A 24,745-nucleotide genomic window follows, 5' to 3' on the forward strand; every position below is an offset into this window, starting at 1 on the left:
GACAGTGATGGCTGCTGCAGAAATGGAAAATGAAGTAGCATTCATCTTCTTCTCTTTTTTATATTCCTCTGCTGTCTGTGTCTTTTCCTTTGGAGACCAATTTTTTTAACCTTCTCTCCCCTCCTCCCAACTAGCACAGGACAGGAGGTCATCTGTCTTGGCATTTGTGTCAAGAAATAATAACGCAGTCGACATCAACACCCCAGAGTCTTCTAGGAGTCCTATTACATTAGCTTCACGTCAGATGATAATAATAGCAAACAAAGAGCAACCTTTCTCGGATCCCTTTACTACTCAACTCTGACCTTTCAATAATCAATGTAAAGCTCCAGCATTGCCGTGACAACCAGAGTCCTGCTCTCATGTCCTAATGTACCGCCTGCACTCTCATTTCTTCTGATTGCAAAAGCAACAATGGGCTTCCTCTCAATGAGCTTTACACCTCTGCCCTCTAAACTCATCCCATCAGTGCAGATACCTTCCTCTCCTCTCTCAATCCCCTGCTCCTCTATCAGGTGTTTAATCCAGCTAATGAAACAGCACTTAAATTAAGGGGACATCAGTCTGACAGCTCCATCGACTGCATTAATGAGGTGGAAAAACCATGTTAAACATGTGAATGGCTTCCACATTATGGTGACTGACAACAAGAACAACGCTGTAATTTATGTCTCTGCGGGGGGAAAATGGTCCGAGCAAGGGAATCATTTCAGGATAACAGTTGTTAAATGGAGGGAAGGCAACAGTTAGTGTGTCAGCACAGCATCCTCGCTGGTACAAATGCAGAAAGGAAAAACTGCAAGTGATCACGTGGTGATGCTGAGGTGGAAACGCATTCAATTTTTTATGAGTGTGCCTAGAGTGTAAAGATAGGACTACAATGATAACACTTCTCAGCATTTTTATCTTTGGCTTTGCTTGATAATTTGCTAAGAGGCAGGCAATGGGGATCCTCATTCTGTGGGGATAATGGCAGCCATCACTGTAGGCACATTCCTCTCAAGACATGAGATTGAATTTAATGAAGTCATGCTTATTACAGCGCGCCTCCTCACAATGTTACTGCTTCTTTGTGGAGGTTTAATCCTGTAGACTGCAGCGTAACAGTGAAATATGTCTTATCGGTGCTCAGGGCTAACATTCCAGTCTTTGGCATGGGAGCCTGCCTGGGAGGTTTGGATGTGATGTCAGTACACAGCTGAGATGCTGTAACTAAATGGTTGTGAATGAACTGGCCTGTGCATAGACAAAAGCCATTTTACACAGAGTGAAGCTTCCAGATCTGTAGACTGGTGGATTAATGTCGTTATCGAGTGTGTGATTTGTGAATAACACGCAGCCAAATTACATTTTGTAAGCCTTCTGGAAGCTTTCTGTCAGCTGCACTGATCCAATGAAAGCTCTCACCTTAAATGTATCTTAACCGAACAGAAAAACGCAGGAGAAAAATCACTTTAAACCAAACACAAAAGGCAACAGTTACAGCCCAACTGTCAGCTGGATTCCATGATGAAATTGAGTCATTCGATCCACCTCCTGAGTCAATATGATTAGCCATGCTGTCCCAGGAAGCAGCAAAGTCCACCACTGGTGCTGAATTTACCCTCATTAAGCCTTTCTCCTTCTCCAACGGATTTCAGGCCTCCTTCTCTTTCTTTCGTACCATTCTCATCATCTCCTAGTGCCCCCACTCCTTCCCTCCCTGCATGAGGTTTTGGGCTAATTTGAAACCCAGGAGACAAAGGCCTCTTTGAGTCCCGTCAGTCTGGTCACAATGCCAGCGTCAGTGCCCAGGCTCCCTCCATTTGCCTGCCACACACACTCCTCCCAGCACCCACAGAAGTACCATTGGAAGGGTGTCATTATCTCCCATACATGAGGCAATTTACACTCCAGCCGCTTTTATCCAGCCAATTACCGCTGGCCGGGGCTCATGGTGCTGCATCGGGTGTTTATAATGGGAATGGCACCTGCAGAAAGGCCATCATGGAGACCACCAGTGCAACACCAGCTACATTAAGCTGTAGATCACATACACAGCAAACACTACATTTGCTTTTCTCTTAAATTTCATGACTTCTGGTGGGAGATTTAAGAGGCACAATGTTTTTGCAGAAAGTAATAATCAAGCTGACTCTTGGCAGTAAAGTTTCATAAATGGGAACTCACACTCTGTTTCAAAATCATGTCTTGTGAGGCACATCTGGCTTCCATTATGCCCAACTTATACCAACTTAGACGCAGAGCTGAGCAGCAGCTGACCTAATTATAGTGGAATTTGGAGCTTTCCGGAACTTAAGTCGTTTTGAGGGACATGCCATGTTTAAGTCTTTTTTCGCTAATCTCAGTAAGTAACGCCGCTGACATCTTTCTCAAGCAGTGACTCACAGAAATCAGCAGTGATTCCTGCAGCTGCCTGCCAAAGACTTCAGTCTCACTCCAGAGGGGAGCCCCATTTTAACTTGCCCCCCTCCCTCCCAATTACACTGGAATTACCGACTTGACCTGCAAAAACAGAGGACTCAGCTAAATCTGCTGTGCACAAACACGGGAAGATTTGGAACACTGGTGGGTTTAACTATCACATAGTGAGAGCATTATACAGAGGAGGGAAGAAGTGCTGAATGTCATACTGCAGAATGCCAAATGTGAAGCCCAGAGGACATTTTTGATTCTTTAAACAAAACAACTTACTTACTTAACTGGATCTACTGGTGCATGGGTGAAGAGGTATGCATGGAACGGGGAACAACACTGATGTTTCTGCACCAAAATGCAGTTGTGGTTAAGTGTTGTTGGAACCGAAGAATCCCTGCACAACATACTGATATGATGCAATAACTAAGATCATACAGAAAATGGAGCATCTTCCTGGTGCAGTCTGTGTTGTTCCATGCACCTACCTTGAGACGTGATTTCTGTCAAGCATGAGCAGTCTGTTCCTTCTCTTCTTAAACAAGTTGCTACTTCAAACCCCCTAGTTATTATTCCTGCCTTTACTTGGCTGTCAAGGGAGCACGGACCAAAGAAACTCTAAAGGTGCGAGGCTCCCTCTGCCCTCCTGTCAGACTCCATTCATCTCTTTTCATCCTTTTATGTCTCCCTGCCTTTGTGTCAAAGAGGCTTCCTCAAAGCTCCTTACGCCTCTCAGTCAGTGTAATTTCAACCTGTGCTGCTCTCCTGTTAAATTAATCTGCTCATCACCACTTCCATCATGCAAAATCACACATGCACAGCCACTGGTGAAGCCACACAACCCACGCTCTGCACTGCACACTTGTCTCCTCTAATAAGGTCAATTAGCTGTGAGTGTATGTAAATGGCAGTGGTGAAGAGGTCAGACATTGTCCAAAGTGGGGCGCAGACAATAAAGGTTAGCATTATGAAAGTTAGAGAAGCTTAATGGAGGAGAGTATGAAAATGTTTGCTGGAATTTGTAAAGAGCATGCTCCGCATTAGGGACATGGCTTCAGCAAAACAGGTTTCGGTTAACAGCAGGCTGGTGAAGTGCATGTCTGGGGTGGAGTTCTTATAATGAGGCATATCACTTGTGTCACAGTTGGGCTAACAGGTAAGCACTACTGTCATGGAACAGTTCACACAAATGTGAAATATTATTTGATTAATTTGTCATGTAGGAGCACGCCATCTCTTGCAGTAGAGCAGGTTTCCCATGGACTCAGCATTTTCCTTCTGCCTGTAATTATAACTCCACCCTGCCTCACAATAGGAACGGAGAACATCACATTAAGCTTGAAGGCAAGGTGTTGCTTCAGTCAGCCTTGTCTCTGTCCTACGAACATGCGATTAGTCTTGTCTTAGCATGTCAGAAACACACCAGTTGTTGAATTTGCCATCACACCCTAAATTAAAGAGACATAAACAACTATATTGAGTCATCAGGTATCACCTGTATCAGAGGTTGATGAATGTGCGTGCAGCATTTCATGTTAGGCTACAGAAAATTTGCCTCTTCACTTTAAACTATTCTTTGCAACCAATAAAAAGTGAAAAGCTGTATATCCCTGTTTCCTCCAGGGCTCAACCACACAGGGCTTTAGATGGGTCAGTGATCTGCTTCACAGTTAAAAAAAAAAAACATACTCAAACACACCGATTGTTCTCAATAGCTGCGGGCAAACAAGAGTACACACGACCCTCTGCTTCAACCCAGAAGTGAGTTCATTTTCAAAGTATTGACGCAGGAAGAAGATCGCCATGATACACAGCCTTCTTTGAAGTGACTATATCAGCCATCTTGTGTTGATGTTTCATCGTACGTGCAGCGTGCATTAGCTGCGTCCTGTGATCCACATCGAGCTGACTGAACTGAACAGATTAAACTGTAACCCCTTCTAAAACCCCGCAATAATTCAGTTTTAATTCTGGTTGTGTGTCCCCGACTCTTACCTCTCTCATGTCCTGGGAGATGGTGTTCAGGCGTTCGTTCTCAGACTGGGTATTGGTGAGGATGTTGCGTGCCTGGCGGAGCTCGGTCTGCAGCTCCAGGACCCTCTGCTCGTAGTAGGCTTCCTTACAGGCCGACTCCTGGATGAGAGACTCCTCGCGGCTCTCCCCATCCGCTGCCACTTTCCTGTGGTTGGTGTAGGCTTGTCCAAAGGCCTGGAGAGACAGGAAAGGAGGAAAAGAGCTGTTGTTTAGAAGCTATAGTGCAAAGACAAAGACAGGTAATTTAGTGGCCAAACTAGAAATGCATTGAAATCAGTGGATGAAGCATTAACTGGTTATTTGTACTGTTATTTGTACCTGAAAAAGTTTGCTTTGTGATTCAGCCATTTTAAAGTGACATTAATCTCTCTACTACTCTGGTTCAGATGGGGACCGGGGCTCAAAAACCTCCCAAAATACTGCCGTCGGCCTGTAGAGATAATCAGTTAGGCTCCATCTGGGCCTCATCATCCCGTCTTCCCCCTAGCTCCCCCATCCCTCCCTCCCCTACCCGCAGGAAGTTGGCCTCCCCTGCACGTGCTCTGAAGTGACTCCACAGATGGGAAAACCAAACAGGCAAAGTAGAGCAAATGGCCTAGTGTCTAGGCGATCCTGAGAGGCCTGTATTCTAATGCTCTTAATACCTTAGGAGATCATAGCAGAGTATGGGAAGGTCATCAGATATGATTTGATTTTTACGGATTGTCTGAAGAGGATGAAATTCATGAAGATTAAATAACTAAAGAAGACATATAGGCTTCTGCCGTCTGTCGGGAGATATCCGCAGCTGAAAGAAGATCAGGCATGTGGTTTGACTGCAATATGAAAGCACAGTTTCACTATAAATAGTTCTGCCTTAATTTTGACCTTAATTTCTTAATGGCCTGCAAGGCAGCACAATATGAATGGAGAGTCAAACAGAGACAGACAGAGAGGCAGAGACAGAGCGAGACCTTAACTGCAGCAGAATCTAGGTTAGGCTACTCTCCGCCTTCTCAAAATAATCATCCCCCTGATTACAGATTTCATTTCCAATCCTGTAACCACCAGTGATCCAATGGAAATTCTGATTCTCATCTCGCCTCACAGCTCGAGCGCTGGCAGTAATCTGAAATCACCTGAGGCGCCGAATCTGACCTTGTTTGCAGCTGCAGAGCACTCTCTCGTCTCTGTGACCTGCTACCCCCTTACAGCTGCACGTGACTGGCTGCTGCGGGATTTTCTCTGTTTGACTGCGTATCGTATTAATCCCAGTAATTCCTTTAGAGAAAGGAAAATCTGGAAATTTGCATTAGTCGAACTGGCCTACTTGCGGGACTTAGACGAATATGCGTAAAACTGTTTCAGTGGGTTACAGGAGTGCGTGACATCATGTCTCGTGCAGGGTGGCTGCGGTATCTCTCACATTCCAGGAAAGATGACAACCCACACGGGGAGATAGCAGGGATGAACTGACAAACCCTCATACTGAGATGCGATGTGCTTTATTTAGAAGCAACAGCAGTTTGAAATGTTGCAAACTGTGTCAGTAACACGAGGAAGCAGACACATGCCTGATGGTGCGAACTTACCAAAGAATGTCACGAGACTGTTTCATTTCTACAGATGAACTGATGACTGACATTTTCAGTGGGTCAAATACCTACTGAGGAGCTGAAATGAGGGCATTAATCGATGTGTTGAGTGACTGAAAATAAATAAGAAACTACTTTGATGACTGACTTAAATTAAATGTTATTTTTGTAGCCAAAATGCCAAATATTGCCAAATTCCAGCTTCTCAGCAGTGAGGATTTGCTGCTATTCTTTGTCTTATGTGATTATAAACTTGGTATCTTTGAGTTTTGGACTCTTGTTTGAACAAAACAAGCAATCTGCAAACATCACATTGGGTATAGGGAAACTGATATGGTAGTTTTCTGACATGTTATGGACCAAACAAACGTCATCTTAAAATAATAAAACAGCTAGTAATCATGGCACCCTAACCAATGATAGGTGCTTCTATAATCTTATCGCCAAGGTTCAAATGGATGTTTATTGACAGCCAAAGTCTCTGTCAATAAACACCTACTGCCAGTAACTTTAGATAAGAGTATCTGTTGAATACCTTCCCCATGACCTCCCCCATCTCCAAAAATCACACCATCAACCAGCATTTGATTAGAAAGTCATTATGAGAGACAGGATTAACCCAATCAGAAAAGGGGAATCCCATCATTGTAATCTCGATGTATGGTGGTGGATATTGAAGGGACTCCAATCAACCCAATCTAAGAGGCCTGTCCTTCAAACAGAAAGTAGATGCCGTAGCCAAAAACCCTCTGACCCAATGCCTTTAATCTCAACTCTCCAAGCGTGGGTTTATGCTACTTTTAGGGGAGGGTAAATTGGGGACGCACGCGACCAAGCCTGTAATCCCACAGTGAGCTGCCCACCCAATTTATAATTCATCTTTATCTTGCCATATGTTGCAGGGTTTTTTTTACATTGGACATGCGAGTGTGGATTATCAATCTCTTGTAAAGCTAATCAAAAGCAGGTCTTTAATCATTAGCTCACTGTCTGGACTGGATTTCCATGCGGACAGCTATGGCTAGCGTTATGATGCAACATAAGGAAAAGTCAATAATTTAAGAGATTTATCCCTCTACAGAGCCCGGTGTCTGATTCCAGATGAGTGCATACATGATGGACTGAGGTTAGACACCCTGCTGGGCGGGTCTGCCATGTGGAGATCAAAGTACATAATCACTGATCAAAAGCATCATGTGATTGAGGATGACTGATATAATGAGACGAGTCATTGCTCATCTCACTTCTTTTTCTCTCTGCCGTCAGAATTATTTTTATTACTTCCCCATCAGAGGCTCTGACTGTCATAAGATCAACATATGGGAACTTTCAAAGGTATAAATAAAGATTCTCGCGTGGGTGCATCAACGCAGACTAATTTAAGGAAGTATGTTGCTATGCCTGCTTTCTGAGTTTTAAGTAATACCTATATCAAAACACTGGTTTCTCTAGTAATAAGGTTTAATTTACACCCAGGGTTTTAGCTTAATCCACTATCCACAGGTTCATTTTTCAGCAAAACAAATGTTGCTACGTGACGACGGCATGACTGCTTGTGTGTTTGTGTTCAAAACATGTTGGAACACGGTCTAGTCGTTGTGTCGTCCTTTAATTTGACCAAAGACACAGCCTGCAGAGGCAAAGTCCACTGATTAGAAAGTGAGACAATCAGGACTCAGCGTTCAATCACATCTTATTGCTATATGATCCCAGTTAAGTAATAAAGGCAGAACACTAAACATTGTGTTCTGAGGGCCACAGCCCTGCTGCTAACACCTTACATGGCGCAGGGAAGCTAAAGCAGGGATAAAAAAAGGTGACAGAGTTCACTGTGGTTTCCCCCACTCAAATCCTCCTGCGCATGTTTCTTTGATCCGTTGAGTCAAGAGCACAAGGGAGATGGGCTTTTGGTCTTTGACAGGGAAGATCGATACTGCCAGTCTCTGAGGCTCTGTGGAGCTCAAGGAACCGAATGCAAAGTTCTATTTTCAGTTTCTCTACTGTTAGCAGAAAGCCTTGTTCTGTGGCATGAACCGAGAATAGGAAGCAAGAGATGTATCCAGAGATACGGTTACTTCAGACCCTGAAGAATAAAACAACTGGGTACATACACACACATGGTCTGTACACAGGGCTTGATTTAAGTGAGAGGAGTATTTCAATCAGCACTGGTGAGTTATCTTGAAAACCCCTGCCTTAAGACCAAAACCCAATTAGGAAACTCTCCGGATTTGGATCTGATTCGTCTATCTCTGGTCCGGCTATAATCATCTCATTGTTAAAGTTTCCATTTAGCCCCCTGTGGTCTCACAGCCTGGATTTAATAAGAAAATAAAGCTTGCTGCAGGAGGAGAGGCAGACGGAAATGGAGAAATGGAAACAGGATAAGACAGAGAAAGAAGTCGGACAGCTTCTTTGTTGCTGAGCCAGATTGAAAGAAGCTAACCTCAACCATAGAAGTTATCCACAACCTTTACTTAGCTGTACGAATTAGGGACCCAGTGACCATTGTATTTTCTATTGGTTGATACATCCTCAAAATAAAATGAAATTAAAGACATGCATGAACACAAAAAACTTGGTGAAGAATAAAACCAAAATTCCAGACCAATAAAACTGACAGGAGACAGGTCAGTGAAAAGCAAAAGAGAATAAGAATAGGAAAAAAATGGAGCCAACAAAAGTCTCATTTAGTGAGAATGTGTTTTGGCACAGTCTCATCTGCATGCTGTGGGGGAAATTCCCTCATTGGACAGAATAAAAAAAGACAGTGAGATACACTGACTTTAAAGCATAATGCTGACATGATAATCTCACTAGATGATGCCAGATAGGTCACAGCAGGGCGTGCCTACTCTGCAATACCAGACGACACAGCCATGAGATGCAGAAATGTGATATCAGAATGCATTTGGCGAGACTTGTGAACTAGAGTGGGCTGATGCTGAGCTGAGATTCTCTACAGTCTCTACAGCGGCATTCTTGAGCGATGACAAAGACGGCCTGTGATGAACGCCGAACAATACGACACTATGTCATTTAGATCAATTTAGTTAGTCATACAGATGGTGAGCGAGCTGGGGTTGACCCTGGACGCCAAAACAGTGTTCTTGCAACACTGAAGGCCAGTCAGTGTTAGAGTTGTCATTGTAGGCGATCGCGGAGGAGGGGAGGAGGAGCAGGGCGAGAGGAAAAAACACACTGAATGGATTCCTCTGCCTCGTGAATCGCAGCTCACGTGGAGCCACACAGTTAGTAATGATAAACAGAGACATGCTCTCTTTTGCCCTCTTTCAGTCCGACTCTTCTCTTTATTCACAGGCCACTGTGCAGCCAGCGATGTAGAGGAGGCAGATTGCTTCGAGGTGTGTGGTGATTCTATATTTAGCTGTCCATCAACAACTGTTCATAACAAAGATCTCTTGGGGGATGTAGTTAAAAGGCATTTGGTGAACCAGTGGCTTCCTGCAACACATATATGACCTAGACTGGCGGTTGACCCACTATTCTACACAAACCAGCCTCACTACACTTTAATTCATTTATTTCATTAGGACATGATAGCTCAGTGTACTGTAATCTGTTTGGAATTCAAACCATGTCACGTGGCAGCGTATGCTTGTTTAAGTTAACTCAATTTACTGACAGCACTGTTGCTGATTAGCGCATGTTATGCCAAAGCCAATGACACTTGCTATAATGAGTAACAGAGAAGCTAATTATTTACCTCAGACTTTACCCCTCAGTGGGATGGAAATTGAAAAGACAGACATTCTCTTTCATCCCTTGGCAAATCCGTGGAGGTTACGATTAACTCTCCGCTTGTTTAAATTCTCCCCTTCTCGCTTTACTGACAGTTTCTCACCATATCAGCGGCTCTAAAATTTGGACCTTCCAAGCAGGAATTTATTATGGCAAAATTACAAGAGGAAAAATTCTGGAGCAAACTTGTCATATTTAACAGTTCAATATATGCAAGGCGTTGTATGTGCCAAACAGAAGGAGAGAGGAGAGGGAGAAATGGAGAGAAATGCGAACGAGGGAGGCTGAGATATTAGCTGTTGCCTGGCGCACAGCCACATTGATTCGCTGCATAGCACAGAGCTGTTGGGCTATTATTCACACACAGGCCTGGACAATTTCACACATACACATACACACACACATCCCATTTCCAATTTTCCCAGTGTGCCCTGCAGTCAGCCATAATGCAGCACCTGGTGTTGCCGTGTTGAGGCTTGCTCTCCCTTCTGGAGAAAAAGCAGGAAGAGGCGAGTGTTTTCATGCCTTGTAGGGATTCCACCAACACTGTATGCAACTCATGTTGTCAACACGTACAGGCGATGCACAGAATGCCAAAGGCAAGGAATAAACTACAGAGAATATAAGAAAGCAGAGGTTAGAGAAATACATATTTCGTAAAAAAAGAAGTTATTTAGCCTCGAGTGGACTGGCTGACCTCCTAAAAACAACCACAAAGCTGTGCCAGATTTTGGATCTCCCGAGTTGCAGGGCAGGACAGGGAAGGAGAGAACACCAGGGGGGATGGAGCCATTGGGAGAAGGTAGACCCATGCAATTAAAGCACACACATGTACGCACACATACATACATACACACAGGTCTCCGCATACAAGCGGTGTACTAATCAGACTCATGAGGCCCTTTACACGCCTCACTGAGGAAGTTGTCCTCAACCATAAAAAATATCAGAATAGCCTAATTGGGCTGCAGGAGCTCTACACACACTTTCCTAGCTAACATCAGGCTGTAATGATTAAGAAGCAGTTACTGCTTTCATCAGACCTGGTTGGGGAAAACTACACTTCATATTTTATTCTGACTTTACACAGGCCACAAGTCAGCATTACAGACTCTGTGTGAAGTCTGTCTTTGTTAAGATCAGACGTCAAGTTCAAACAAGCTGCATCTGTATTCATCACACGTTTACAAAGACAAGAGCCTTGAGAAATTATATCTCATTTATAAAGGTGAAGCACCGGCAAAGAAAGGACAATCGAGCTCCACGCTGCCATTATAGTGTCTGTGTCAGCCTGAGGGTGCTATATAAGTGTTCATGGACTGGCTGCTGTGTTATTACAGGGTAAAAACAGTCATTATGTTTCTGTCAGCGAGCTAAAGAACCCTGGGCTGTGCACAGTTTATTTAGCCTTCAGTGTATAAGAGTAGAGTTGTTCTTCTACCAGCATAAGGACGCATTCACACTGGTGCTATTTGGTCCGCTTTAAATGAACCCTGGTCTGCTTCCACAGATAATTCGGTCCGTTTGGAGTGGTGCGAAAGCTCAGTCAAGCCCTGGTCTGCTTGAAAACTGCAGGGCTCAGTTCACTTGCAAGTGAACCCTAGTGCGGTTCGCTTACAGTGGGAAATACAAACGGACTATCCAACAAGATCCAACCAAAGAGAGGAAGTGAACCAAAGAGAGAAAGTGACGTAGAGCGCTGTGCATTTTGGTGTTTTTGTGGTGACTTAGCGGGCTAAAGGGGATGGATTGCTGTTTTTGGTCCTGGCCAATCATTGAGCCGAGTTTTCTTCTTCCTCCTGCTTTTTTCTTCGTGGTCAGTGGTCGTTTTAGACAATACCGCCCCCGAACGAGCGGCTGTTGTAACTGCGTGATGTTGTCCAGGCGGTTTGGTCTGCTTTAAAAAGTGCAGTGTGAAAGTGAACCGAACCAAATGAAGGTGTAAAGTTTTTCGGCATTTCCCGCCCAATTGAACCGAGTCCCCCGGACTACCCTGGTGTGAATGCGCCCCTAGAGATGCCTCTGATACCTAAAATGCTGGATCACATATCAGCGAATACGCCAGGATATGCACCAATCTGAACCCCAGAATTTATTTTTAAACCTTAAAAGTAGTTACAAAACTGCAGTTTTCCCAGAAATCAATTTTTCTTCCCCCCTCTAAAACAGTAGCCTACACAGTAAGTTGCGCTGTGCAGGCACTGGCAACTACTGTTTGGAGCAATGAAGAGGAATTGATTTCCAGTACACAGTGTAACGTTATCTGTTAGCAAAATGTCTGCAATTATGCCATATTTTACACCCGATAAAAGAAAGTTCTAGAGCATTCATTCTGTGTATGTATTTGTTGCTGTTTATAAAGGGTTCTGTATCGTTCTGGTATCGGAATCCCTAACTGGAAGTAAAAAATGGTATCAGAGCATGTCTATAAAGGACAGAGAATAAGCAGCATAATGAGAAAAGGTCGTTTTCATTCCACTTATGAGTGAAATCTAAGCTGAGTCTAAAAACAAACCATGTTCCACTATCAACATTTACAGAAAAAACATATTTTAGTGGGGTTAAGTGCCTCCTGTGAAGACTTGTCTTGACTCACGTTACTGTTTTTGTTTCTTTTATGACACCATAAAAAATCATCTGTTCTGTCTTGTGCAACCGGATAGATGAACCACAAGGTTTTAAACTATACTTCTGTCTTCCGTTTTTAATCTCAGCAGTCAATTAATCACAAGGAAGCATCTGTTTATCCCCGGCTGTTTATTGACTCTATTGTTCAGCTGCTAAATCTGCTACAGAATGGAGGAAAAAGCCAGCGTCTCAAGGGAGAGCAGGGATTCAATAGGTCTGGTATATTGCACCACCATATCGGCGTCTGAGCCGGAGTCTGAGTGCTTTATCATCAGTCACATCACGGCAAGGTTACATACCAGCTCCAGTTCTGGGCATTCAGAACCTCAATCATTTGCAATGCAAAGACTGCCTTATCTGTGCCTGGCTGCAGTCAGCCTGTCGGTTCCCCTTTCTGCCTGACACTCCGTGGCTGGATGAGATCTCCCAGGTCCACGCGCCGGCACCCCAGGGGAACAGCCGTCGTTATGGTTACAATGCCAATTACAGTGACAGAGCGAGAGGCGTTCAGTAGAGGCAGGGCACTGACACAGATGGCGGTTTCAGAGCTCAGCCTTGCACAGCTTGCTCTCCTCCCTCTTTCTCTGGCAGCAGTCTTCACCCGTGTCCCATGCCTCTCCTATTTGAGATCTGTTTGCACAAAGAGCTCGCTGGTCTCATGCTTTGAACTATTTTTATTTTTGCTCTTTGCTTTGGCCAAGCCTCCATCATAGTAAACAACCAGTGAGTCAGACCGAGTTTCTATTTAGTGTGTATTTCAGCATTTTTCCCCAAAAGAAACTGCTCCCTGTGGAGCCTTTGCATATGACCTCCACAGCTGAACAGCCCCTCGCTGTTACTGACATAAATGACAGGGAAGGGGAGCAGCTGGGGCCGCAGCTGGGGCCAGGGCTACATATAAACACACACATATAAATGCATACATGTGTGAGCTCAGACACACACACACCCACACATGACATGTGACTAGATATTCTTCCAAAGTCCAAGGTCAGGTATGCAGGAAAAGAGTGAAGGTAAAGCACACATTGAATCTATTTGTTTGTGTATTTGTTCATGGTCAGTATGTGGAGACTTTTCTTTAATCAAACCTTGAGCCTGCTACCAACCTTTACCATAACCATTTATTAGATGAATGCTGCACATGAGACCCTAATGCATTTCCTCTCATCATACTCTCATCCATTAGTGCCGAGACATGTCTGGACAATCAGAGTGAGGCATTGACAGGATGGGGGAGGGACTGCAGAAAATCAATTCGCCATCTTCCTGAGGTTTTCCATCTATGGTGCTTCGTATGTTGCCACTTGAATGCAACTATTCATCACTCCTGATGTAGTGTCAAATTTTCCACCACTCCACTCATAAAAAAGGCTACACTTGTCTCCCAATCTCTTCTCTGTGCTGTCCCTAACCCCTCTCTGCTATCCCTCCACTCACCCTCCCAAACCCAGGAGACGGTCTCTTGGGCAGGTCCTGCCTTTGCTCCCGGCCAGACAGAGACAAATGACCTCCCATCCCCATTTGCAGTAATTAAATCCTGTTTGTGACTGCATGTGCGCACGTTCTCTCTAACAGTGGGGTGAGATCTTGGGTCAGGGTGGCGAGCCTATACCATATGAGGCCACGTCAGTTTGTAAAGAATGAGGTGGGGGCTCAGTATCCTCACCACTGTGCACATAATGGATCATATGTGAATGCAAATAGTACTGAAGGTTAACAGAACATGCATAATGCAGAAAAATGATTGTCTACGGTTTGCATTACATAAGTTCTTTTATTCCATGTTCAAAACATACTTGGTAAACAATGCACTACAATATGTCTCTGGACCATCTCTGCAACAACAGAGCATTAAAGTAAAATAATGCAAAGAGATGAAAGATAAGCCTAACTCCAACACAATGCCCTTAAGTCCTGATCAAATGCTGGCAAACAGCCTGCTGCTCTTTCATGAGTTACATATTTATCAAGCTATGTTTGTACAGAAAAGAGATAGCTGGTTATTCTCTATTTAAAGCCCCAGCACTTTAAACTCATTAATCCAGCTGATAGAGGAACCCCTATTCTTCTCCCATTTAAAAAGGGAGTGAACTGGTTCCCACAGGAAACTCAGGCATTGCCCGGTGCCCCTCCCATCCAAACCTTTCTCCCATTCTGTGTCTGCTATCCCCATTTCTCAAGGACCCCTGAGAGACTGGCACACATCCAATTAAAACCCCTCCTCTCCTCACGCTCTCTGAGCCCAAACCCTAATGTTGTTATTGCTGTACAGGCAACCCCCTGCCTGACTATACAACTCTGTCTTCTTATCTCCCCTCCCTTTTACCCCTTTGCTATTCCCAATTCATTCCTCCCTCTCCCCTGTTCGACAATGCCTGAGGATTTCAAAGCGTGGGCTCCGTGAGACTCGGGTGCGACACACTGCGACAGGGGGACCCAGACCCACTAGCCTATTTACAATAGGAGCCCAAGGAGGAGGAGGAGGAGGAGGAGAGAAGGAAGGTGGCAGGGAGTGGGTATGGAGCGTGGAAGGATTGTAGACATACTGCTGATCTCTGATTGCACCGTGGTGTTGAAGTTAAAAGGACCCCCAGGGCGAGGGGACAACCCTTTCAAATTGGGTTCGCTAATGTTTGAATAGATAGGCTATTAAAATGAGGAGATGTTTTCAGAATCTGCCCTCTGGTTTGATTAATTTACGTGAGATGGGCGGCACTACCCTGCCAGTCAGGAGATAATTGAGATGAGAGGACTATGTAGAATTTCGGAGGAACCGGAGAGGGGTGTGCGCCAGGATGAACTCATGTAAACAGAGAATGCAATCTGTCTACAGCTCATCCCTGATCTCTTCATGTACTGCACCAAAACACTGAACGCCCTGGGACAAACTGCACAACAAAACTCCTGTTTAGATGTAAGATATGGATAGGGCCGGTCATACCCTATCGATATGTGCATGTGTCTACATCAAGGGGTAGGGATGGGGCACCAGTTTATTCCTCCTCTTTGCATATGCTAATACATTTTTTGATTCTCCAGGGATATTTAAACTCAATTGGATAAAAAGACGTCTAAGAGAAAGCCTCAATATACTCTGTGTGTCAGGAGAGTCAAGTGTCCCACAACATTGGGAAATGTGGACTTCTGATTTCAGGAGGTCATTAAAAGAACGTCAAAATTGCGTGTCTCTGATTGCTTAGCATGTGTGTCAAGATGAGATTAGACTGCTGACGGAAACTTGCAGATCCAACTAACCTGTTCAAAAAGTTCCCAATGCATGACTAAGCAGACTTTATTTGATTCAGCACATATTTTGAACACCCACAGACATGACAAAACAAATACTGATGGATATCAGAATTCAACGTTAATGGTTTTTTTTCACTTGCTCGGTTAGGCAACTGGGTCAGAAATCTACCTGTCCAAATTCAATTTCTCCTTTCCCCTATACAAACTGTTTTATCTATAAGTGGTTACCAGATAACTAAGGCATGTCATGAAAAACAACCCAATTCATCCCCCTTGCTCTCAAACTTGCAGCTTACTGCGCAATGCGTAGTTGGAGTTTCGCCCACATCCTCCAACCCACCCAACTGAACTCTTGTTTTCATGATAATTAAAATGCTTGCTTGCACTTCAGCTGATAAACTTTGTCTTTACCTGCCAATATTAGCTACTTTCATCATCAGCTCCAGTAAAAACAATGTGTTACATTCTTTTTTACCCCTTACTAGCCAGAAGTGGCATTTTGCTTGCCCCAGGCAATCAGGCAATCCTTATTGTTGAGCCCTCGAGAGCTTGAGGCTCAAAAAACTGAGTGTATCTAAACCTAGGTGACTCTGGCTATTGAATGTTAGTTCCTGCTTCTGTTGCCGTGGAAATGACCAGAACACTGAAAGGAAATGCAGCATAATGAGTGTTGATGTTAACATGGAGAGGAAGGCAAGCACATTCTTCTCATCAAAAAAAGTGTATTGTTGCGATGTATTCCTCATCGAACAGAGGTGACAGAAGTGACTTGCCTGATGAACCTTGTGCGGTCATGTCCTCTGATCCACTAAAAAGATATCCGGACTGGTACAGAGCCATATTTCATACACTTCCCATCTGCTATAAAAAGCCAGACTCCTTGCGAGTAAACAGGATGCGGAGCACGGGGGGCAGGGGATGTGAGTTCTCAATGCATTTCAATAAGAGGAAGAAGAATTTGATGGAGCAGAGCTCAGCAAGAGTCTTTACGCTTACAGGAAACCCACAGCAATTTTTATTAGCAAAACACTAAGCTTTATATGCGGGTGTCACGCTGTGTCAATCATGTTGCTTGGATTCAGTGGCACAAATGATAAGGAAGGTATGTGAGCAATCTGATACAGTCCACAGACTTGATCTAAAGACTATTAAAAGAATGATGCAGGCGGGGTTGAAAACAAACAGCCACAAATTTGTTCTCTACCCACATGCCTTGCTGATTCATCCGTTTATATAAGAAAATCAGTGTCTCAATACAAATATGACCCTGCCTTGAATTCGTTAAGTTGCAGTTTGCAGGCCTAGAGCTAACTGGACCACGGGTTTCAATGGGAAGATAGAGGATCAATCTCAATATTATGTAACATGGTAGCTTGAGTTACCAAAAGCGTATACAGCAAGGTAGTATTACCATGGAGACAACTTACCTAACAGACACACTAGTGTTTTTTTTTTCAACACAGACCATGGCAATAAAGAAAGCCCACAAATAATAATTTAAATCAATTCAATACAACAAATAACACACTAAATATCAAACATAGGCTCTTCGTGGTGATAGAGGAACAAAACAGGATGCAAGAGATACAATGAAACCACACAATAAAGACAGCTGGACACGTAGGAGAGAAGGGATAAGTAGCCATTGTATTTCTGACACACACATACACACATCTAGCTCGGTCACGTGCATGCACACTGGCTTCTTTGTTGACGGATTTATAACAGTTTATAGTCGTTGTGGAGTGCAGGAGAAGGGAAACTAGAGAACGACCTATTGCCTGAGTGAACCGTGTTGTATTGTCGGAAGCATGCGGCCATTACTATGACCTCATCCTCTGCTTTTAGCCTGGCCTCCTGCCTGATCTGGCCCTAGTCGTCAGTAATTGGATTATACTGGTAGAATCATGACCCTGCGAGGCTGCCATACTGCTGGTGTACGTGCACTTTTGACTCCTGTTAATGTTTTCAAGTAGTCTTCACACTAGGGGGGTTCGAACTGTGTGAAATTAACCATGTATAATAAATGTAAGGCTCTGCAATATGGGGAATCAAGCAAAGTAAAACCAGCTACTTTGCAGCTAAATATTATGAACACACTTTAGATTACCCAACAACTTCATCCATATTTACTGAAGCCAGAGGACAGTGTCTAATGACGCACCCAAATGTTATACAATACGCCCTTGGGCAGTCACAATGCTATGCTTTCCTATCAGTAGGTAACAACAACTCCCGAGTGGCCTGGGGTGAAACTCGATGCAAGAGTTTCATTGATGACCATCGGTCATGTAAAAGGTCAACGAACTACCACATACCAGGAGTACTCTGCTCCTTCCACACCGCCTATTGGTGATGCAAGATGTCACAAACGCATGATTCTTGTCATTAAAAACACGTTGCACAAACACACTCTTTATACAAACCAGCAATATTCCAAGCAAACAATTCACCCACTGAGACCTGACACACTCAAACAGCCTTCCACTAATGCTCCTGAGTAAATGTGGCCTCCACTTGAACTGTGGACGGGTGCTGATGGTATTTTGTTTATCGGTGTTAAGGACAAAAGCTCTTAAAATCATTACGGATTAGCAGCGGGCCATTTTACCTAAAACTGGCTGGAATGATTCTTTCATTACTTTGTCATACCATATGGTCATCCGTCTGTGACACAGAAGGCAACATTAGTCTGTGTGAGTGGATGTTATGGAGCCTGTACAGACACTTGATAAAATTCTACCAGTGGGAATTTCTTCACAGAATGACTGTGTAGCTGATCTTTACAATAATTTGCACCTTCTTACTGAGGCTGGGATTCATATGTATGCCAGGCCTGACAGCACTCTGAACAGACTGCTAGGGCTTGGTAGCCACTGGAGTAGGCTACTGGGCCAGGATAGGGAGAACAGGGCAGTTTCCCAGCAGCACCTGACAGCCTCTGTGCAGCATTACCCCAAAATGCACCTATCTGTCCCTGTCTCTGGAAGCTGCTGAGTGTGACTGGGCCTGGCAGACTCCCAGACCTCCGTAAGCCCTGTGCATAGCGGCTGGGATTCATCCTCTTAGGCCCAGAGGGAAGGGGATTTAGGACTTTATTTAGTGCCATTTAGAAAAGATTACCCCTTAACTGCAGACTTGCCGTCAACTAAAAGACATTATGGATAAAAGAATACCCCAAACAATGCTGAAAGGTTTAGCATAAGTTAGGTCACATAGAGGCAAAACCATAAATGGGTACAGACATGATTGAGTATGACTTGAATGGGCTGTTGGAACGGGCTGAGAGTTTGTGATAAGATACAAGAATGGCTGAAGTAAGTAAGAAAATAGAAAAAAGAAAGATTAGGAGAAGTAAGAGATGAGCAGCTGCTGATGAAACACAGCTTGGTGTTGCAACCCAACAACATGAGATGGACTTTATTTATGACTCTTCATATAAGGGACCAGATGGGTTTGGTGTCCTCGTATTTTCTACTAACATCCAATCAGCATCCAACCCATTTAACACCACAGAAAGGGCTTAGAGTCACACCAGATATCTTTGTTTAAGGACATTGGGATATATCCTTTAGTGATCTGCCATTTCAAAAGGGACAAAAGTACCCAATCCTTTCAAATGTAACCACAATGGGACGCCTCTCTCACTCTCCTTTGTCATACACTGTGTTCTGCTGGCATTTAACCCTCTCTTCATCTGTGACGCCCAAGACCTGGTAACCCCAGTGTGCTCAAACACACAAAGGGCCAGCGAGCCGAGCGCAGACAACCCAGGTTTCACTGAGCTTTACAATATTTAGGGTTCTGATTGTCTGGTTGAATTCCACATTGCACTGCACAGCTGCCGCTACAGCGATAGGAGCGTCGCATGGGACGAACAGGGTCTGTGTGGGACTGAATGACTTCTGTGCGGTCTCTGACGCTTGACACACCACAACAAGGGCCTGAAGACCTCTAGGCCTTTGTTATAAAGGCCATTGTCTATGTGTCTGCAGTCTGAAAATGAACCAGTACCAGAAAAAAAATAAATAAAACTGAGGACTGTGGGGTGCTCTGTGGGTCTCTTGTCTTATGATAGAAGCTGACATCTTTGTGGCCACTGTGTTCTATCGCATTACATTGACACAGACCTCAGACGGCCCGAAAGACTAAACATCGAGCCCACAGCAGTTACCAAAGCCTGTTTAGTTCTCCATACAGGCAGACTGTATGCAGGAACTGCATTAACAGTTGGAGGTGTGGCACATGATGTCACCTGTGAGTGGCTTAACTTAAGAATATCAACAACAGCTGAGGGAGCACCACCTTCCGCTCCTCCACTGAGTGTGGTATAATGGCATTAGCTCCATCACCTTGTGACTGAGCCTGTGTTCTGCAATCTGCACTGGAACTGGGGAAAAGTCCACACAGCTCTCTCTCACATCTTTACTGGCAGCCTAGCATTCAAGGGCGCCTTTTATCAGAGCACAGTTCAGAGAGGGCGCAGCGTATTGTGTACAATCAGCTGTTGACTTAAGATTCTGTTTGTCAGATAAAGTTTCCCAGAGGAAAAACTGCATAATCACAAAGAAATGCACAATCAGGCAAATGGACAAATGAAGTCTGAGCAGTGTTACAGTGCAGGTCTAACAGGGGCAAAGGTCCAACTAACTCACATTCACTATAACATACTAGCAGATGGGTCTCTCTGTTGGGCTAGTACCCTCTGAGAAGATGGCTAAGCATAGGGAGGCATCGCAGTCTTTCCCTAATGACAAACACCAGTGCACAAGCAAATGGCTGGAGAATAATTTTGCGGTTGGAGGGCTGTATAAGAAAAGAGAAACTCAAGGGGAATGACACTGTCACAGCTGCAGCAGTACGTCAATGACCATAAGATATATTCTACATACAAATATAACAGCTACATCAGAGAACCTAGAGGAGCAGCCTATGAATATCATTAACCAATACGTGGTTACTGCCAGCCAATTACAATGTGTGTATACTACTCTAGCTATGCTGTGAGATGATCCCTAAGCAGTCACCGACCAGCACACTGAGGAAGCAGCACCTGCTGAGGATGAGGCACAGCTGCTAAAATTAAGGCGCAGAGCTGTGCCGTTACTAAGCAACAGCAGTGCACAGAATTCCTCCATCTTCCTGCCTCGAGAGTGGTGTGCATGTGGGGGTGTGAATATGCTTCAGTGTGAGTACAAGTGCCCTGCCCAAGGGTAGGGTGAGAGGGTGAGAGGGTGAGGATTGCTTAATTGGCAGGGGAAGTTTGCTCGCTGTCGTGATGATTTCCGATTGGCTGTTTGCATGAGACAAAAGAGTTGTATCTGGGTGTTTAAATCAATATGAACACGCATAAATCTGAGCAATTTAATTTTAAGTCGTGTTTGTGCATACCAGTGTGTGAGAGGAGACATTTGGGGTCACGGGAGACGATCCAGTGTTGAGCTACTCTGTAAATCTTCTCGTAAAGTCCTCGAAAAGAGAAAGGACATGCAAACATTGCCTCCATGAGTGTAAATACTCGCTGTGTACCGAAGAGAGCATGACATTTCTACCTGACCAAAGTAAATAACTGCCAGACAAAGCCACAGCGGTCAGTTTGACCTACCTTCTTCAAAACGTCTCACAAATCAGAACAACAAAAGACGTCTAATAAATATGGCATCTGTCTTTTCACAACTGCAACAAAATCTTGAATTATAAGTTTGAGATAAACTTTAATTTTAGCCCCTGCTTTGACAGTAGCTTATCTTGTGTTTGCTCCCCACTATCTACTGTTCCTCTACAGACAATACAGAGGAAGTGGAGAGGGATGTCATGAGAATGTGTTTGTATTACTCTTGTGATAACATCACTTCTGCCGTTCATACAGAGGCTGAGTTGGGGGGTTGGGTAAAGGGATAAAGGAACATAGCTATGGTCTTTCAAAGGCTAACATCTGATCAGTGATCTACAACCAGTATAACCCAACCCCGAGGCAGAAGAAAGAACCTCTGCCACAGCTTGGAGCAAACAATTGAGTTTATTGCCCACACAGATGGATGTTTGTGTTCCATTATAAGACAGAAAGAGACCAGGCACAGTCTAGCAGTCCAACAAGACTCACAATGAGAGCTTCATCTGGTATATTTTGAAAAACCAAGACAAATCTTCTCAAATGCCCCTGCTCCTTTTTATTTGCCTTAGTTTGCTGCCATGGTTACTCTTTTCGACCGTTTCCAGTCTGTTTCTTCTATTCACATCTTTTTGCGGTCATTCCTCTGAGGCAGAGCGAGGCCTTCCTGCCAAAGACAATAACAACGACTAGAGAGGGGGGGTCACTGGAAGACGGACAGCAAAGAGGGAGAAGCGGAGAGAGCTGAAAACCTCTCTGTATGGGACTCTCCGCTGACACGCACAAAAACCCAAGGGGACGATGAGCACATTTCTGGCAAGGCAATAAGGGGGTTACCATGAACTCAGCTTTCTCAGCTATTGGTTGTCAGGCCTGGTGGGAGGACACAGGAAGAGCTCATATCTTAGAGGAGGATGTGAGCAACCATGAACAAAGCGGGAATCTGATTTTTTTTTTTTTTCCATGACTACTTGTGGGCGCAGAGAGAGGCTGCAGCTGTGAGCGGGACCGTCTGGCTAACGTCACCCTAAAGCCAACTTCTCTCCTTGTAAATCACATGACAGTGACAGACTGCTAATGAAAAAAAGTGGACTCAACGTGATACAACAGCAGGGAATAAGCGCGGCCACTGTCCAGAGAAACAGACACATCCTTTATCTGACTTCTTGAACCGTCACTCAACATTCTTTCCATTCCCACAGGGTCATAACTCGCCTGGTTTCTTCTGCAAGTTACTCATCCCTCTCTCCTCTGAGCGGGAAGGTTCAAAAATTCAAACCTACTCCCGCCCCTTTCACCTAAACTAGTAATTCCCGTTCACAGAAGCTGAGCTGAGAGACAACTTAAGCCAATCAAAAATCTAAAAGTGTTATTTTTAATATCATCTCAATACATAAATGTCATTTTAAAGAAAGTTATAATGTGCACACAGAGCAGAATTAAACCAAAAATCAGCAGAATGACTCCGTTTTTTTAATGTCACATATCAAACATGCACAGCAAAGTATTGAAGTTCACTGCCTGCATGTAATAATGCTCATATCTGTACAGTCTGCAGATCTACTCATGATTAAGACATTACAGGAGTGGGGGTGGGCGCACACCAAGCCTAGACTAGCTGTGAGTCAGTCAGGAATGTCTTGAAGGAGCCATAAAAGCTGTATAAATAAATAAAGGTGGCAGTGCAATGGGGGACACCCTGAGTGAGGAGGGGGTGGGGTGGGGAGCAGCCTACAGAGGGAGCATCCCCTCCTCATCTTGCAGTTTTGACCTTGTAGGATGAAAGACAGATGTTTTATAGGTGATGCCTGTATAAATGCCACAGCAATCCACGTCCCTGTGTGGAATATTACAGTGAGGAGGCCATACAAATAAAAACATGACAGGGTCACTGGGATTAATTTTGCTGGGTACAACAAATGGGTATACGCCCCAGAATAAATCATAGCTTCAGGTTTTTAGGGGTTGATGCGTCAGTGACTGTAATTACAATGTTATATGATTTCTTAGGCATATTCTGTGATTTTAAAATGCAGCCTACCTCCTTCAGCTGGTCCACCTCCTGCCTGACGGCCTCATACTCCATCTCCAGGTCATCGTACTGCTGTTTGAGCAGCTGCTTCTCCTCCAGCACCGCCAGCCCGTACTCCGCCGCCTGGATCTTCTCGTTCGTGGTCTCACTCAGCTCCCGAGTGAGACGCTCGATCTCGGCCCGCATCCACTCCGGCGCGGCCTCCAGCAACAGCACAGCGTCGGGGTAGCCCTGCTCTTCCACGGACATGATGGGTACCGGTTACGACCGACCAACGTACGCCAGCTGATCTGCGACAAGGAGGGGGATGTTGGGGCGTCTTCAAGCGGCGTAACCTTGAAGAAGGAGCGGTTGCTTAAATTCGTCTGTATTTAAATTGCATGATTGTTACGCTTGCGTTTCTCGTTGCCGGTCTTGTTTCTTTGGTCATGTAGATGACTCGGTTGAATTATCTCCGACGGGGGAGCTCGTCGTTATCTCCTAAAATTGCTCCATCGCTGAGTTACTGCGTTTTCTTCACCTCTCCCCCGGCTTGTCGGAGCATTTGCGCCGGAGCCAGGAGTACCAACTGACAAGGGAAGAAAAACGGATGTACAACTTCTGGTTCTTACTTTCAAAATAAAACTCTTATCGGCGAAAATGCGCTTCAGACCGCTCAGACCCATGTATAGTTCTGTGTTTATTGCTTTTATTTACGCTCTAAAATAAAAAGCTAAAATACAATAAAGGGAGAACACATAGTGAGTAAAAATACCGTGATAATTTCCTTCGGTGTTACAGCGTTCTTGTTTTATTTTGAAGCCACAACACATCAACATCCGGTAAATTCGGTCAATTTATGGAAATGGGAAGCGCCTACGCAGTCAGCTGGGACAGCTCCTGAAGGGCGGTGGTGCTCGTCGGGAAATGTAGTACTATTAGAGCGTAAAGCCAACGGAATCGATGTGTGGACGCCAGGAAGTGAACTCACTTCCCAATAGGCTTTGTTTACCTGCTTATGTGGAGCACGGAAATCCCGGTACAAACCGCTTGTGGTTTGTTGTCATAGAAATAGAGCTGATAGGCAGGCTGGCAAATATCTGCTGCCATCTGTCGGGAGAAGTGAAGAACTTATCTTCAGATAAATGCACTGCATGTCACGTACACCGACATTCACACAGTTTGTCACGCATGAAAGGGCCTCAGTCTAATATTATTAAAACGTTAACAGTATTCATGGAGGGCTTAAAGATTAGCCTGCACTGTCTCCTACACTTTTCACAGTCTCCCCTCTCTCTATTACAACTCAGGTAGCCATATATTCACAGTCAGGTGTAGGCCCATGTTTTTTTTAACTGCAGCCTTTATGAATTATATTACTGTATTATATTAATTCTTGTGTATAGAAACATAGTGAAGCCTATCTGGTACTCCATAATCTCTTTCATGGTAAACATT

General features: G+C 44.4%; 1 protein-coding gene across 2 annotated transcripts in view; it reads right to left on the reverse strand.

Annotated features, from left to right (window-relative positions):
• Positions 1-23,862, reverse strand: part of LOC125891272 (protein bicaudal D homolog 2-like) — a 45,418-nt gene extending 21,556 nt beyond the window's left edge. For both annotated transcript variants that reach the window (XM_049580400.1, XM_049580399.1), the window contains exons 1-2: positions 23,318-23,862; positions 4,411-4,623 (exon numbers count right to left, since the gene is read on the reverse strand). In XM_049580400.1, coding sequence (XP_049436357.1) covers positions 4,411-4,623; positions 23,318-23,557 — 453 coding nt within the window. In that variant the 5' untranslated portion in view covers positions 23,558-23,862. The remainder of the gene's footprint in view (positions 1-4,410; positions 4,624-23,317) is intronic.
• Between the last annotated feature and the right edge of the window lie 883 nt (positions 23,863-24,745).

This window comes from Epinephelus fuscoguttatus, linkage group LG7, assembly GCF_011397635.1.
Source record: "Epinephelus fuscoguttatus linkage group LG7, E.fuscoguttatus.final_Chr_v1".
Classification (NCBI taxonomy): Eukaryota; Metazoa; Chordata; class Actinopteri; order Perciformes; family Serranidae; genus Epinephelus; species Epinephelus fuscoguttatus.